The 17,020-nt window shown below is 40.8% G+C and overlaps 1 protein-coding gene across 1 annotated transcript; it reads right to left on the bottom strand.

The window, feature by feature from the left end:
- Positions 1–498: 498 nt before the first annotated feature.
- Positions 499–16,749, bottom strand: rad23b (RAD23 homolog B, nucleotide excision repair protein). The gene is made up of 10 exons (XM_061698304.1): positions 16,499–16,749; positions 15,784–15,865; positions 12,275–12,354; positions 10,193–10,374; positions 10,070–10,119; positions 7,061–7,188; positions 5,892–6,012; positions 5,688–5,815; positions 2,000–2,176; positions 499–1,506 (listed from the first exon to the last, which is right to left on the bottom strand). The coding sequence occupies exons 1-10, from the start codon at positions 16,562–16,564 to the stop codon at positions 1,393–1,395; spliced, it is 1,128 nt and encodes a 375-aa protein (XP_061554288.1). The 5' UTR covers positions 16,565–16,749; the 3' UTR covers positions 499–1,392.
- Positions 16,750–17,020: the final 271 nt, after the last annotated feature.

Below are 17,020 nucleotides of genomic sequence, written 5' to 3'. Positions count from 1 at the left end.
GGCAACCAACCCCATTGCGATCATTACTTGCTCGCTTGAAACCCGGAAATGCCTTGTTGCTGTTCAGCTTAGTTGAGTGGGCAGGTACGAATATTTGTATGAATTAACAGGTATGAATATTGACAACTACGTCACAATGTCAGCGACTTCAAATCCACCCGTTATACAAGCCTTATGCCATTGACTTTTGTATTCAATCGACAAACCGCATAGACGTCAAAGGTAAACCATGTCAGACTCATTTGTTGCTGTAATTTAAAAGAAAAAATACATTTTGCCATCACAGAATTTAAAAACATATTTTATTATAATTTGACCACTAAAAACCTGTAAATGTACTGGTTTTAAATTTTAAAAGAAAAACTATTTTTTTTAAACAAGAAAAAGTATACTGTAATGTCAACGTTTGCCACTAAGACCTGTAATTTTTAGGTTAAAAATGAAAAATTACTTTTGCCATTTTTTATAAATGTTAAATTAAAATAAGGTTCCTAAAAAATTACATATACTGTTGCCATTTTAAAGACGATTTTTTTTCATCAAAATGTCAATTAATTTTATTATTTCATTCACAGCAGTTTTAGCTTACAAACAGATCTCATAGCACAAACCACCAAGTTAGTGATGACGGACTCTCGTTTGAGATTTGATGCTTTAGTCAACACACCTCAAAAGGAAAGTTTCAACACTCTTAAACGCATTAAAAGTCTCATTAGAAATCAAAGTTGACCCATTTAGTGACTCACCAGTTGTTGTGGCCTCTGGTGCCCTCTGTCGCTCCCTTTGTAAAGCACAACACTGCAGACTCATCAACTCATGGGACTATCATAACACCTAGACTAATGCATTGGAAACACATTGAAAATGTTGAATCATATCAACAGGTAGGTCAAGGAGATAGTAATACAAAAATTATCCAAAATAGTAATGAAGAGGTTAAATAGTTGAACTGGAGGTCATACACAGTAGAACACATGGTATTTATTTAAGATTAAATGACTTAATTAATATGTGTATAAAGCACATAACTCCAGCTGGTTCACATGCGAATAAGGTTTGTGTGCATGTGTGAGGGGGGTGGGGGGGACAAAAAAATGGTGTCATGATTATTAAGTTAAGAGTTTGTAAAAATAAAAAATAAGATGGTTATGTGTAAATTATACAGCCATTTCAAACCATATTGATCTTCCTTTACATGGAAAAAAGTGTCATTACTGTATTCGGAAAAAATGCAGAAAGATTAGATTACTAATCAATCAACACAGTGGTAAATAAATTCATTTTTAGGGGGTTAGAGGCATGTAAATGGCTTATATATTTATATTCAATAGCGCCAATCAAATGTAAGAAATCAACAACAACAAAAATTAAAAGCAAAAGTCAGATCGTCTCTCAATCGTCATCAAAGTTCTGCTGTAAAAGGAAGTTGGCAGCCAAGTTCTCATTCTTCTCGCACGCGAAGTAAGCTTGTATCACCAGCCCCTCCGGGAAGCCTAAGGCTTTTAACTGCAACAGACACATGGGATATGCACAAATAAGATGTAAACACGCCTTGTGGAATCTCCAAAGTGGAACGAAACTTTCCATGAAACTTAAAGCTGTGAGCAGAAATTTGGCGGTCCGCGATAGCAAAGATCCTGTCAGCAAACCCCTGCCCCAACAAGCGTTTGGCGGTCAGTCAGCACCCCCACCGGTCGACAAACGGCATCACAAAACAGCGTCCCAAAAAGTCGCTAGAAAAAAAATGATTGCTCGAGAAGTTGGAAAAATTTAGCTACATTGGCAACACTGGATATTCTATTCTATACGGTAGATAAACTTTTCTTATTTGCCATCACTGCTACCCTCTTGAAACTGAAAAAAAAAACTAAATCCAGAGGAAAAAGCAACCAAAGTTAATCGCTTTTCATAAGTCAGGCATACATTTTGTAATTTAATTCCAAATTTCGAGGTTCCACTGAATGGTGTTAAGGCGTGGGCTTTCCACCCGTGTGCTCACCCTTTCGATGGCTTCCTTCTCCTGCGGGGTGACCTGAATGTAGCTCATGTTGCTGCCGCTCTGCGAGTTGCTCTGCACCCCTCCTGAGCCCCCGGAATCGTCGGCCATGGGCCCGGGCGACTCGGGGAGAGGCTCGTTTAGCATCTGAATGAAGTGTTCCTGGTGGTTGCTGATCTCCTGCGACGGGGGAAATAAAACGTTAGTAGTGGAGATGTAGCGCTAGCCTGACTATCGATCTTATTTCATTTTGTAACCAAGCTTGTAGTCAATTTACTTGAATATCAAAGTATTTTAAATTTATGATTCCACCACACACAACAGCAAAAGTGTACTGATAACACTAGAACAAGAAATAGATCTTATTGCGAGATAGGTGAGGGTCTGTTGTAGTATAAACAGCGGATAATATTTTTATTTCATTTTATTTCATTTGTTATGAAAGTTAAGACTTATCTCTGGCTTTTTTTTTTTTTTTTTTTTAATGAGAAGACAGAAAAGGTGTACCAGTGATGCCAAAGTGTGACCATATCCATAGAAACAGGACTAGAACTTACTGTGATATAAGAAATGGTCTGCCTGCTTATTGAGACTAGTTAAGACTTCTTATTTGGCTTTTTTGTGCATTTTTCATGATGGCGCCAATAATGGGAAAAGTGTGACAATAACCACAAAGACAGAATATCTTGGTGCTTAAATATGTAATGTTAAATACTCTTGTTTTATGCTGTTCGTGTGTTGCTGCTCCGTGTGCATGAAAGTAGCAGCTGTTAAAAGGTTTATAATTATCGTAACAAACATGCTAATTTCTGCTAGCCCATCTATCGCATTCAGCATTATATGTTAGCATTGAGCGAGCAGAATTTGAGCAAAATTATCTGACAAAATTATATGGTTTAGTTTAACATTTTGGTGTTTAAATATACAATGTTTAATTTTGTTTTGTGTGTCAGTTTTACACTAAACAAATAAACAGCTTGAAGCAAGCACGCGCCGTGAGGACAAGCGGTAAGGAATACATTAAAACGTGTGTTTTAATGTTTACGTGTACTTTAATACATTTACATTTATTTAAAATATGTAGGTGTAATGAAACCATTTAAAAATAAGTTTTATATAGTCTATCGTGGATTTTAACCTATGGCGGGTGGGTCTGCAACATATCCCTGCGATAAATGGGGGTTCACTCGACACCGCTTATGCCTGGATCAGACGACAAGACAAATGTGGTCTTTCACGATGGCACTACAGTCCCCTCCAAAAGTATTGGAATGGCAAGGTCAATTCCTTTGTTTTTGTTGTATACCAAATACATTTGGGTTTCAGATCAAAAGATTAATATGGAGACAGAAGTTTGGAATTCTAGCTTTTGTTTCATGGTATTTACATCTAGATGTGTTAAACAACTCAGGACAGAACACCTTTTGTTTGAAGCCACCCACTTTTCAAGTGAGCAAAAGTACACAAACAGACATTATTCAATCAACTTAAAGTGAATAACGTTTAATATTTGGTGGCATACCATTTACTTGCAATAACTGCATCAAGCCTGCAACCCATTGACTTCACCAGACTGTTGCATTCTTCATTTGAAATGCTTTTCCAGGCCTTGAATGCAGGCTTTTTCAGTTCTTGTTGGTTTCTGGGGGTTTCTCCCTTCAGGAGATAAAATGCATGCTCTATTGTGTTACGGTCTAGTGATTGACTTGGCCAGTCCTAGAACTTCCAATTTTTCTCCCTGATGAAGTCCTTGTTTGTGTTGGCAGGGTGTTTTGGGTCATTGTCTTGTTGCATGAAGTTTCTCCCAATTTAGTTTGGATGCATTTTTCTGTAAATTGCCAGACAAAATGGTTTTGTAGACTTCAGAATTCAATCTGCTGCTCCCATCATGAGTTACATCATCAATAAAGACTAGTGAGCCCGTTCAAGAAGCAGCCATGCAAGTCCAAGCCATGACATTACTTCCACCATCCTTCACAGAAGAGCATGTGTGTTTTGGATCATAGGCAGATCCTTTCTTTCTTCATACTTTGGCCTCTCCATCACTTTGGTAGATGTTAATCTCATCAGTCCATAAATCTTTGTTGCAAAACCTTTGTGGCTAATCTCTGTACTTCTTTCCAAAATCCAATCTGGCATTCTGATTCTTTTTGCTGATGAGTGGTTTGCATCTTGTGGTATGGCCTGTATATTTCTTCTTGTTCGAACAGTGGCTTGTGATAGCGTCACCCCTGCCCTGTGGAGGTTGGCAGTGATGTCACTGACTGTCGTTTTTTTTAAACTTTAGTTAACGTTGGCCGACCTGTTCAAGGTCTGTATCTCAGTACACCAGTAGTTTCCTCTTTTCTTTTTTCAAGACAGTCCAAATTTGCCAATGTTTGTGCAGTAGGTCTGATCAATTTTCCTTGTTCACTCAGCTTCAAAATGGTTTGCTTTTCTCCCATAGACAGCTCTCTGGTCTTCATGTTTGCTTAACAACAAATGCAGTTTTCACAAGTGAAAGCCAAAGCCAAACACAAGCACCATCGAATGTTTAAGCAATCATTCTAAAAGGCAACACCCAGTTAGTCACATGTTCCAATACTTTTGCTTACTTTAAAAGTGGGTGAGTTCAAACAAAAGGTGCTCTGTCCTGAGCCGTTTAGCAAATCTAGATGTAAATACCATAACATAAAAACTGGAATTCTGAACTTTTGTCACATATTCATCTTTTGATCTGAAATGCAAATGTATTAGCATACAAAAAAAAACAAAGGAATTGACCTTGCCGTTCCAATACGTTTGGAGGGGACTGTAATGTCAGACTATTGCCATAAAATGTTGCTTTATCTTGGTAAGCCACTGGCACCACGACACAACATTTATTATGATACCACTATATTCCCATCATTTACGATTACTGGGCATTAGCTTGTCAAATCAAACACTGTTGGGTAGGCGGGAGCAGAAAACGTGTCACTGGTCAACGTGACCGGATACACCCATTTCAATGGTAACGATAACCAATGTATTGTACTGTGTTGGGGGGGGGAACAAAAAGAGGAAAAAACGTGGTGTCTCACCATTGCTCGAGAGTGGAGAGTGGAGCATTCAAGTAGAGCTTGAGGTATGTTCACATACTTTTAATATGAAACGGCTCGCAAGGGAACAAAACGTTATGTAGCCTAGCAAGCTAGTGTTAGCACTGATGTTTTAAGTAAACATGCTGGCATTCTGCCCAATCATTTTCTAAAGTTTCAGTAAACATTGGTTCGTGTGCGTGTAAATGTTGACAAATGTTGGCAACAGCGCCCAAGTATGTTGACGACGACGAGCAAGGGAGGCGAAGCACCGGTCGCAATTGCAATCCTATTGGTTGACATCAAGGTGCGCTGTCGGAGAGTTGTCGTTGATATATCACACTACACAGACGATATCCAAAACAAAACAAAACAAAAAAAAAAACATCCTGGACTTTTCATTTTGCCGTCTTAGAGCTATAGTAGGGCCAAAGCGTGGGTCGTGGATTATGTCACACTACAATAAATTTTGTCGTTGCAAACAACCTATGTTGGGCCCGATCCGGGAAATCCGCCGCAATGGCTAATCGTACAACAATATCGGGGCTAAAATCCTGTACTCTGATGTAGGCATTAGTGGAAAAGGGGGTTTAAACACTGCATGTGTATTACATATAAGTGTCTGTACTTACCTGCAGCAGCTCTGGGTTTTCCCTACCGATCTCTTGCAGCAGAGCGGGAAGCAGTGAGGCGTTCTGCTGGATCAGGTGCCGCATCATGTGGAACTGAGGCTGATTCCTTAAGAAATTCAGCGGATTATCTGCCAGAACGACCATTAAGTCAATCCATTACGTTAGGATTTAACAAGAAATCAGTTCAGCTGCAGAGTGAGCTACCTGTATCCTGTGAGGCACCCATGCTATCTGGGTCATTTATATCCCCAGTGGGTCCGGCTGGAGTTCCACTCAATGCGGTGTCAGACCCTCTAGCCAGGACCTGGTCCCTGCCTGGGATACCCTGCGGAATGAGTCATGACATGTTTGATATCTGAACTGTACAAGGTATAGAAAGACGTTTAAAATACTTGTTTGACAGAGACAACTGCTTGCAACACAACATTGCAACACAACAGATGAGTGTTGGGTTTTAAAACTACAACCTGGTCCCAGTATTACAGAATACGTTTAAACACAGGCAGCGTTCCGCCTTTATAACATTTCCGATACTACCTCCATAACGCAGAAAATATAGATGTCGCCTCACCTTTCCTACTTGTGCCATTTCTACAGAACAGCGACATGAGAAAAAAGATGCAAAATTGCCAGGGCAACATAGTCCACCCCCTTGTTTCTGCAGTAACTGAACATTGTTTAAGTCAGTGAACAAGAGCCTTTTCAGGTAGTGTCAAAGAGCCTTTACGCACATATCGTCCCGCTTCTGATGCTACTGGCAAAAGTGGAAAAATAACCAAGTCAACTTAATACCTGCATTTCATGTTGATAGAGAATGTCACAAAAAAGCTTTTCAGGGAAATATGAGAGGGCCTAACACATACATTATACCGCCTCTGCTATGACTTCCGAAGGCGGAAAATTGGTGGCTCGACTTCTCCCCCCTCATTCCATGTTGGAGCTGTTTGACACGGAACGACACAAAAGAGAGGCAGAAATTGCCAGCTTTTCAGGCAGTGTAAAAGGGTCTTTTCACACAAACAGTGTCCTCTCTCTTTTACAGCTCGGATATTACCTCCAGGTCGGCAGAAAATTGCCAGGTCAACTTCTCCCCCTATTCAGTGTTGGTGCTGTTTATATGGAACAACTTTTAAAGGCAGTGTAAAGTTGACTTTACACAGATGGTGTCCTGCCTCTATTACGGCTTTGATACGCAGAAAATGGTTGACTTCGCCCCCCCCGTTTTGTGTCAATGCCATTTCAAACAACAGTGACACAGAAAACACTTTTACAGAGTTTAAAATGTGCTTTAAGTTTACACAAATGCATCTTACAGCTCTGATATTACCTCCAAAGGTGGAAAATTCCCTTGTCGACTGATTGTCAGTTCTTACCGAGAGCAGGTACTCCACGGCTCGGTCGGGGTTGTTGAAGCTGGCTCTTAGCGCCTCCACAACCTGCTCTCTCTCATAGCCCATCAGCATCATCTCTGTCACCATGGCATCGTACGACGCGCCCGACACTGCAATGGCAACAAAGAGCACTTTGGAGGTTAGACCGAATCTTTGGGAAATCATGTCTTACATGTCATACATATCATACATATTTTGGGACATGGATAATGTTGACGTCAGTGTGCCATAATAGACCTCATTTCAGCCAGCATCAACTGATTAACGAAGTATCGTTGCTCTTCTTTGACTGGTGTCGTGCACTTCAATCCATCTGTTGGTACTAACTGAAAAAATGGATCACTGATTGAAGATGTAGATTGCTATCTTAGCTTTTCACACTAGCTGGCTTGCTTGTCAGGACACAGCTAGAGCTGGTACTGACCAACCTTTTGTGAACAATCCATGTTTGTGATATTACACACAACAGACTGAGTGAAGATGTAGACTGCAACATTACCTTAACAATTTTAGTCTATTGCAAATAACACTGAAATAAATAGAAGAATAACGAACTTATTTTGCCAAATTTTGGTGTGACTGGACTTGTGCATTTAAGCACAGCTTTTTGCACTGTTTGATAAAAATGAGCACTCAGAAAGGATGTAAACAGTGCTAACATTAGCTTCCGGTACCAGTTTGACTCTCAGATGTCATCGATCAACTTCTTTGAGCTTAAGACTGTTTTGCTTTCGAGTCCATATACTGTATTTCCACGACCATAGGGCGCATTGTATTAAAAGGCGCAGTCTAAGTTATGGGGTCTATTTCTGTATTTAACACACACACAAGGCACACTGTATTATTGGGCACAGGCATGGTAAAACATACGCTAGCTTAAAACATACGGTAGCATGCATGCACACCTTTTAAAAAGGCAGCGGGAGCAAAACTGAGTTCGGTTGTACTTTATTGAAGTATTTAACAATGTACTCATGTTATTTTTTTTATCAATCCTCATCCACAAATCTCATCAAAGTCCTCATCTTCTGTATCCGAAATGAACAGCTGAGCAAGTTCTCCAACAAACACGCCGGGTTCCCTCTCGTCATTGACAGTCAGTCTAATTGCCGGGGGGGGGCTGTTCAGCACTGATGCCGGCTTTCGCGAAAGCTCGGACAACAGTCAAAGCAGATACCTTAGCCCAAGCATCCACAATCCATTCACATATGGTGGCGTAACACGCCCGGCATTGCCTCCCAGTCTTAGTTGCACTTGGTTTTTCACAGCGGCTGTGAGATGGGCGTGCATGGAGTCACAGATCAACAGGGACGGTGACGTGTGGGAAAAAACATCCGGTCTCTTTACGTACACCTCACTCAGCCACTCTCTCATTTTCTCCTTGTCCATCCAGCCTTTTTGATTGGCCTTAACAATGACTTCGGCTGGAAACTTTTCCTTAGGCAGCGTCTTCCTCTTAAAAATCACCGTAGGTGGCAGTTTCTGTCCATTACCATGGCAACCAAGCACAACACTACAAGCAGACTTCTCATGCTGCGTTGTGCGTATCGCTACCGTGGTTGTCCCCTTCTGTTGGTGATGTGGTTGGGCTGGATGTGTTTGTCGGCAATCTTTTTACTGCAGTAGGAGCGGAAGATGGCCAGCTTTTCCTTGTAATCCGCCAGAAGTTGCTGCGCCACGGTAGTCCTTGCCCGGATGGATAGGTGCCACAGTTTCATAAAATGAAAGCACCAAGACGGACCTCCTTGAAAATGTTCGATTTTAATTTCTTCTGCAAGCGTTATTGCCCTCAGTCGAATGGTGTCTCTAGAGACGCTTCTCCCGGCTGGTCTTTGCTCATTAATCCATTGCTCGAGTTGGTCTTCCAACTAGGGCCACCTTGCCTTGTTTCCGCGGAAACTCAGCTTCATCTTCTTGACTTGGCGAAGCTCGTTTTCCTGCTTCCTCCACTTGCAAACCATGGATTCGTTGATCTTGAATTCTCTCGCAGCTGCTCGATTCCCATGTTCCTCCGCATAACTGACAGCTTGCAGTTTAAACTTTGATTCATAAGCGCGTCTCTTCGTAAGTGCCATTTTCGGGGGTCCTTAGCCAAACCGATGTTTTGCACAATGCACACCCCGGCGCTATATACCTACTGGGCGTGTGCCTTTAGCGTCCTCCTTCACGCGCACCCTTCTCCCTTTACGTCCGCATGCTGTACTCAGTCACGTCCGCCTTTCCTCTATATAAGCAGCGTGTCGGCAGGAAATGCTCCCAGTCAGTCAAGCGGAGCGCTCATCAAAGTCACACAACATTTACAGATTTTGGAACTCTGTGCACACATAAGGCGTGCCGCATTATAAGGCTTTTAAGACTTTTAAGTGCGCCTTAGGGTCGGTGAATATAAGGTACTTGTGATGATTAGCAAGAAGGAGCAATGAGTGAAGATGCTATGTAAACTTCTTGTATTAGCCAGTTAGCTACCATGTGCATGACACGTGTTCAAAAGGTAGAGTGTTGTGTGTTACATTTAATGTCTTTTGGGCTGTCACTACCAAATCTTTTTAAAATCAATTATCTTACAGATATTTCACCGCCCCCACCCCCCAATTTTTTTTTTTTTATTACTACTGACATGCATTTTATTTTCATTTTGGTACTGAGTGTATGGTATAAACTGTACAGAATTTGAGACAACAAAAAGTGCATGTGGTAAACATGGACAGTGGCCAAATGATTCTGGGCGGCGCAAATACGCTTTTATGAATAGTTTTTATTGTCTCAAGACAGAAGTTTTTGCGTCAACAAATTTTTGTGGTCGGCTTAGCTGACCACATTAGTGGTTGATTTCATTTTAAACTTGCGTGACAGTTAATAAAAGTTATATGATGGCGACAGTTGGGACTTTTGGTTCTCACAGGAATTTTTATTTCTATTTTAAACAAAATAGAGATCCACCAGCATCAAGTAATAGACTGTGTTCAACTTCAAAACAAAACGTGGTCTTACCAACAGTTGAACCTGCCTCGTCCATTAGGTTCCCGAAAGTCTCCCAGACACTGCAAGAGAAAGCAGACTACTTTTGTGAATGCCACAAAACGCAAGACATTACTCCCATTTTCACACAGTTACCCCATAGCGGGAGCAGCCTGGTCAGCAGCCGCAGCAGCAGCAGGTCGCCTCGCTTCTGCTTGGCCGTCCGCTGGAAGTCGTGTTGTTTGATTGTGCGAAGTGGACGACGCCGTCGGAGGGGGTGCCGTGCTCGCCGTCGACGCAGCTGGTGACGGCTGAGATGGAGCGGAGGCCTTTTTAGGCTTTATTAGGACACAAATGCACATTATTTACACAGGTTAAATTTTTTTAGAACACTTGTCTTCATTTGGGGTACCAGTGAGCTGAATCTTAACCCAGCTAACTTTGGGAAAGGGGCGGGGTCAAGGGTTGGGCTTCGAGAACCGATTGGAACAGGGACTAACATTCCAGTTCTCACGGAATCACCGGACTTGAGATAAGGTACGTAATGTGACGTCAAATTCAATGTTTACAACTCCTGTTGGAACGCTACTTTGCTATCGCCGTGACCACGAAAGTAGCTTAACTACTGAAAATCTATTTCATGTTGAAATAGTTACGCTACCGAGAAATGTAGTTGAACTAGTAGTGTCGCTCGTATCCAGCACTACTACGTTTGGTTGTAAACATAACGTTACCTGCAGAGCACAGCGTGAGACCTCTCGCACTTGTTTTACGAGATGAAAACCATCAAGCCTCAGGCAACCAATTCCTAGTAGACTTTACGCCGATCTGATCGGTGTGATCTGTATCGGCCGATAATTAGCATTTTATGCTGATCAGCTTTCATGTCATAATTCGGAGTTCCGATCAATGACGTCATCGATCGGCTCCGCACAAGACATTTAACGTTGCGTCGCCGTTGCGTATGAATCCAAAAGCTAGTTTATTTTTAGCCTTGTCACGTGTCTTGTGGCGCAGTACTGCAACTATCTGACGGCCAATAAAGTTTTCTGTCGGTTCAAAAATACGTCATGGGGCTGGGACTATTTTGCGGTGTCTCAGACAAACAAGATGGTTGAATGCCCCCTAGAGGTGATTGATGTTTTAACTTGTCTAAAATGCTAGAGAATAATTTTGAGCTGGGATGGGCTCCAGCACGCCCGCGACACTGTGAGGATAAGCGGTACAGAAAATGGATGGATGGATGGATACAGTACTCAGTATACAGTACACAAGTATATACAATAGATGAACAAGTCATAAAGTACACGAGTATATACAATAAATGAACAAGTCATGTAAACGGACACATTGCTCCAACTTGTGATCGGATTGGTGATCGGTTATCGTTTTGTTTTGTTTTTTAACTTGGTGATCGGCCCCAAAAATCCTGATCGTGTAAAGCCTAATTCCTAGCCTTGCGATATCCGGTCTGCAGCCCTACAACAGACGTATCTAAGGATTACTTACTACTAAGGATTTGTATCGATAACGTATCTCCTGCCTTTATGAATGGCTATCCGGTCGTATCGGTTTATTGTTCCCAACCCTAGTGCGTACCATTCAAAATAAAAGGCTACATGCTTAAAACAGGAAGTCAAGTTAAAACTTGCTCATAAACCATTTGACGTGATAAAACAGTCGCAAATAACAATTTTAACAATACTATATTTAACTTCTAGCTGAAACAGTAATTAATGAATATTAAGTCAATTCGGTTAGTGCCACACACATTGCCTTTTAGTTCACAGGTTTGACATTGATACTGGTTATAAAGAACGCTGAGACAAATGTTCATCTTAGTTTATGCTGCAGGCTGCTAAAAAAATGGATGTTCATAATTTGGATACCCTTTATTTAAACCATGCAAACTTTTTTTGACCCAGCCCCCTACAAGAATCGGAATCGAGAATCGTTTGGAACCGGAATCGAAATGAAAAACCAGAATCGGGAGCGGTATCGCTTAAATTCAAACGATGCCCAACCGTAGCGGGGTCTACCCTGGATTGGTCGCCAGCCAATGGCAGGGCACAGAACAGCCATTAACAATAATGGGCAATCCTAGAGTGAACCAAACATGCATGTTTATGGAATGTGGGAGGACCCAAAGTACCTGGAGAAGACTCACCCACCATGCTGCCCTGATTATTTTTTCATTTATCACATTATTACAAAGAGAGATAAATATATCCCCTGTACCTTTGTCACCATGACGACCACAAAGTTCAGCTCATCAATTTTGTATTCTTTGAGGATGGAGTCATCGCTGAGGATTTGACCTGTGGGACAAAATTAAACAGAAATAAACATCATTTAAACCTCAGGTTGCGTTGGAATTTAGTAGCCAAATGAAGTATTCGTGACAAAAAAGACAATATCATAGAAATGTCATAAGTAAGTCATACATATGAATATTTTTACTTCCGACCTCTCAAAATGTTCAGCAGCTTCAGACCTATCCATAACTATAGTTGTTTTTTTTGGTATGCCCTCTTTGGACAATAAAAGCAGTTTTGTGTTATGACCATAACTCTAAATATGCCATATTTTCAATAAATAAATTTCAAAGTAGAGTATTTGATATGAGGTAATTAGAGCCTTGAATGAGGCAGTAGGTCATAAGAACATATTTTTTTTAATGCATTATCGTTTTGGAGAAATGGCTGTTTTTTCAAAAAAATTCCTTAGGACGCGTTTGTGGCAAAAAACACACAGACACTTAAATGTCATAACTAAGCCATATATGTTTTTCTTTTTTTACTTACAACCTCTCAAAATGTTCAGCAGCTTCCAACCTATCCATAAATATAATTTTTTAATGCCCTCTATGGACAGTAAAAGCTGTATTGTGTTATGACCATAACTCTAAACATGCCATATTTTCAAATAAAATAAATTTTAAATTGGAATATTTTATATGAGGTAATTAGATCCTTGAATACGTCAATAAACCATAACACAGATTTTGATGCAATTAGAAAAATGATGTAAGCCTGCAGCCAAAGTGAAGGACGTAAAAATAAATTGTCCACTGTGACAGTGTGGCCCCCCAGGACCACCCTCATTCCCTGGTTTTCCTCCCTCTGTGCTCCAGCAGAGGGAGAAAAAAACCTGGTTCATGCGTACCAAGGTGTTGAGATTTGAAAAGACCAGGTCTCGACCAATGAGAGAGGGGCATATTCAAACCGGTACTCTCCACTTGAGCACTGAGAGAGGAGCAATCCAAACGTTCTAAAACTACACACAAAATATAAAAATATACTTATATTGGCACACTCAGACTTTGTAAGTAATGCGTTGAAATAAAACTTTTGTTTGTAGTCGTCTCATATAAAACCACGTTATGTCACCTTATCGTGCCATTGCACATGCACATACGCACTGACGAGTGAGGCCATAAGGACTCCGCTCTCGGCCAATCGAAGAGGTCAAATTCAAACAGGACCTCTCGACCAATGAAAGAGGAACAATACAAACAGGTTTGAAAATAAACATGTACAAAATATACTAATATCGGCACACAAAATATACGTATCTGCATAGTAAGACTTTGTAAGTACCGTGGTGAAAAGACTTTGCAGCTGTAACATAAAAAAACGTCATAATAAACGTAAAAAAAAAACACGTGACACGCGTCTCTCGGCTGGCGTGGGAACGCTGCTAGGTTGGCTGCTAGCAGCGGTGTGGAAGGTCCAGTGGTCATGACCCAGCACTGCTTTCGTTCTAACTGATCTGTTTTTATTGCTTTTGTTGATCTCATTTATTTCGTGTGTGTGTGTAAGTTAACTTGCTAGTGACCCACCGATGTGGTTTGCGAAAAATGTTATCCATGATTATAACTGAGCGTTGTAACACTGCTGCCGCTTCACCAACTGTCATGACGTGGAGAGGTTCACCCAGCCGGGTGTCGCGACTTCTTGGATCTCCCTACAGACATCGATCGCTGGTGACATACAGCCGAGGTCCGGAGACGTGACACAAAAAGCATAATCGAGATGTGAAATGAGAAAGAAGAGCAGCACGACAGGCGAAAAACGTCTTCCGCAAAGCGACCACCGATTCCCCTCCCACCTCAACCCCCGTTTGATGGTGCACTAACAGTATGTTGTACTTTATCACATTTACAACCATAAAACGATAAGATTACTAGTTGGAAGAAGTGGGTTGCTATAGAATCAGGACGTAGGAGCGATACAGTATTTTACAAGATGCTCACTTATTTGAAAGGCCAGTGAGAGGCACAAAGATGTACATTTTGGCTACAGGCTTTGCTTTTTTTATCCACAGGTAAATTATAAATATAATTACGTATTCTTGTAAAACACAATATATTTACTTTCTAATGAACATTATTTGAATGGTTTGTGGGGCAACCCGGAAATGCATGTGTATGTCTCCACATTAACAAGTACTGTAACACCGCAGTGGTTAGAGAACGTATTTGTACACTGGATATTGAACTATTGGCAGTTTCTTTCGCCCGTCTTATTTACCTCACTGCAGCTCTATTATACACTATGTTGGTGTATATTCACCCGCAGGGGAGAGGGGGAGACGGGGACAGTTGGACTCGGCACAGTCTATGTCATATCGAAGTGACGGACTCCTTTGTTGGAATGCTGAATTCCAGGAGTAGGGGGCGCCATAAATTGCAGATAATAGCTTTAACTAGTGCTATTTTTCTTATTAATTAAAAACATATTAAGGTGGAACCTTGATTTAAATGCGCCGGAACCAATTAACTTTGGATTTAACGGACAGAAAAACAGTGCTCGGTTGGAAATCAAAATGTTCCTTTGAAGTGGACAAAGTCTGTTAGCTCGAGAATTGGCCGCTGTTGTTCACTCGTGCAATCAACAGAGAGACTGGCACCTGCATTTCTGGGTTGTGCCTATGTTTTCACACATAAAACTAGATTAAGCTAACCGACGAGCCTATGTGGTGGCCATGTTGGATGGGGAGATATTCCCATTGAAGGTAATGCATGGACATTAGCTTAGCATTGCTGTATGCATGCAGCTCAAAAGGGGCGTGTTGTATCTACCAATTCATATCTATTGCTGTTGTTTACTCACCCGCTTGTCGTGTACACATCTCTCAAACATGCTATATTGACTGATACAGTATACAGTTGTTTTTTGTCAAACTCTTCTCAATGACATCCAATTGTAACGGAGGTGGGAAAAGGAAACACGTTAACCTTACGGCTCAAGAAACTAACCCCGACTTGCCACCACAACTTTCTCCCACCAGCTGCACGCCATTATAACCCCTCCCAAGCACTAGCGATCACAGAACTTTCACAGAAGTATTAGACAACCACACCAATGTTTAAAGGTAAGTTTAGGTCAACTTTAAAACTTGATACATCTTCAAACTTTACATTTATTTACAATAATTTAGTACGGTAAAAAAAAAAAAATAGTGCTTCAAATTAATAGAAGACTCCTCCCACTTATTAGTTTGTTAAATCGGACAATTTTGTTTGTTTTCTGGGAGCCTGGCAAGGATGACTAGCATTTTTATTAATTTTAATGGGGAATGATGAGTTGAGATAAGAGTGTTTTGAGTTACAAGCGATGTCACGGAATTAATAAATCTATTATGTCAAGGCACCACTGTTTTTTCTCAAAGCATAGCAACAAATAATACATTCACTTCAAACTGCAAGTGCAACAAAATACCATAGTAAGAACAGAACAGAGTACCAGCATAGATTAGTTTTTGTCCAGCAACAGGAAAATTGTCCTTGCCCTTCTCTTGTTCAATCCTCTTCTTTAATGTCGTCACCTGTAAGCAAAACACGGCACACTAAATCATTGTTTTACCATTTTGTACAACAGTATATGCCCAGCCGCAACGTTAGTTAGAGCTACACACATCTAAAGGCATCCAATACATGGTACAAAGTGTACTTTGTAGCTATAAACTGAAGCTGAACACTCATTAAACGTTGGAATCGTTGAACCTAAAACTCAGTTGAAGTCACTCTTGATGTTATCAATGTTTTTTGTCACCTAGGTATCCTCTTTAAGTTGCTTGTTATTTTAATAAAATCACAATGATTGCAGAATAACGTTAAATAGTCGCTTTGATCTTAACGTTACGCACTACATTCACAATGGCGGGACACGGGTTTTATTTTACATTGTAAACAGTCGTGGGCTATGGCTAAATGCTGAGAGGACATTTCAGACAGGACAGTGACAATCGTGACTCTCAATTCACATTAAACGTAAGCTGTAGGAATTCTGAAAGTCCAAACACGCACACTATTATTAATTTTAAACAAACCATACAAATAGGTGTTTTACACTGAATGTTTAAAAATAAATTTAAAAATTAGTCTTGCTTCCAGCACATACCAAACTCCCATGCCGCCCCCTCCTCCTCACATGATATCATGGATTTTGACACTCTTACCGTCTCCTCCTCGTCGATGTCGATTTTGAACGTCTGCTGTTGTAAAGTTTTCAAAGTGATCAGCATTTTGGCGGTGGTTATTATCCACAGACAAGGTATAAGGGAGATCTTTTAAACTTGCGGGAGTCTGTGATGCTTTCGCTGGCTCATTACAAACTGTCAGCCGCCATACCGTTTTGGTGCCACTCTTCTTCTACGCTTTTGTGCACTCTTCTTCTACGCTTTTCTACGTAGAGCGGACTTCAATTCAAATGTAAATTACATTAGCAATAAAAACGCGAATATATAGCACAGCACGCATATATATAGTACAGTATAGTTACAGTTAAAATACTGGGTGTGTCAATCGTTATTTAAAATAAAAACGTCTAACGAGTTCGTTGTAATTAAGATGTCTGGTTGGTAAGGATAAAGTGTTGCGTTCGATTACAGTTGGACATCTAAATACCCGTGTGGTGTGTGGTCATCTTTGTCCGCTCAGGTAAGAATTTAACCACGATACGCTTGTCTTTATACATTACT

The sequence above is a fragment of the Phycodurus eques genome, chromosome 15 (genome assembly GCF_024500275.1).
Source record: "Phycodurus eques isolate BA_2022a chromosome 15, UOR_Pequ_1.1, whole genome shotgun sequence".
In the NCBI taxonomy this organism is placed as follows: Eukaryota; Metazoa; Chordata; class Actinopteri; order Syngnathiformes; family Syngnathidae; genus Phycodurus; species Phycodurus eques.
This window is presented reverse-complemented; position numbering and strand designations above follow the sequence as displayed.

What these genes read in the sequence shown, in the direction of transcription:
- rad23b (XM_061698304.1), bottom strand. Translation starts at nt 16,564, where the DNA reads ATGCTGATCACTTTGAAAACTTTACAACAGCAGACGTTCAAAATCGAC. An exon ending in CGAGGCAGGTTCAACTGTTG is followed by an intron (nt 7,189 to 10,069) that starts GTAAGACCACGT and finishes TTGCCATTGCAG; the next exon opens with TGTCGGGCGCGTCGTACGAT. An exon ending in AAAACCCAGAGCTGCTGCAG is followed by an intron (nt 2,177 to 5,687) that starts GTAAGTACAGAC and finishes CCCCCGTCGCAG; the next exon opens with GAGATCAGCAACCACCAGGA.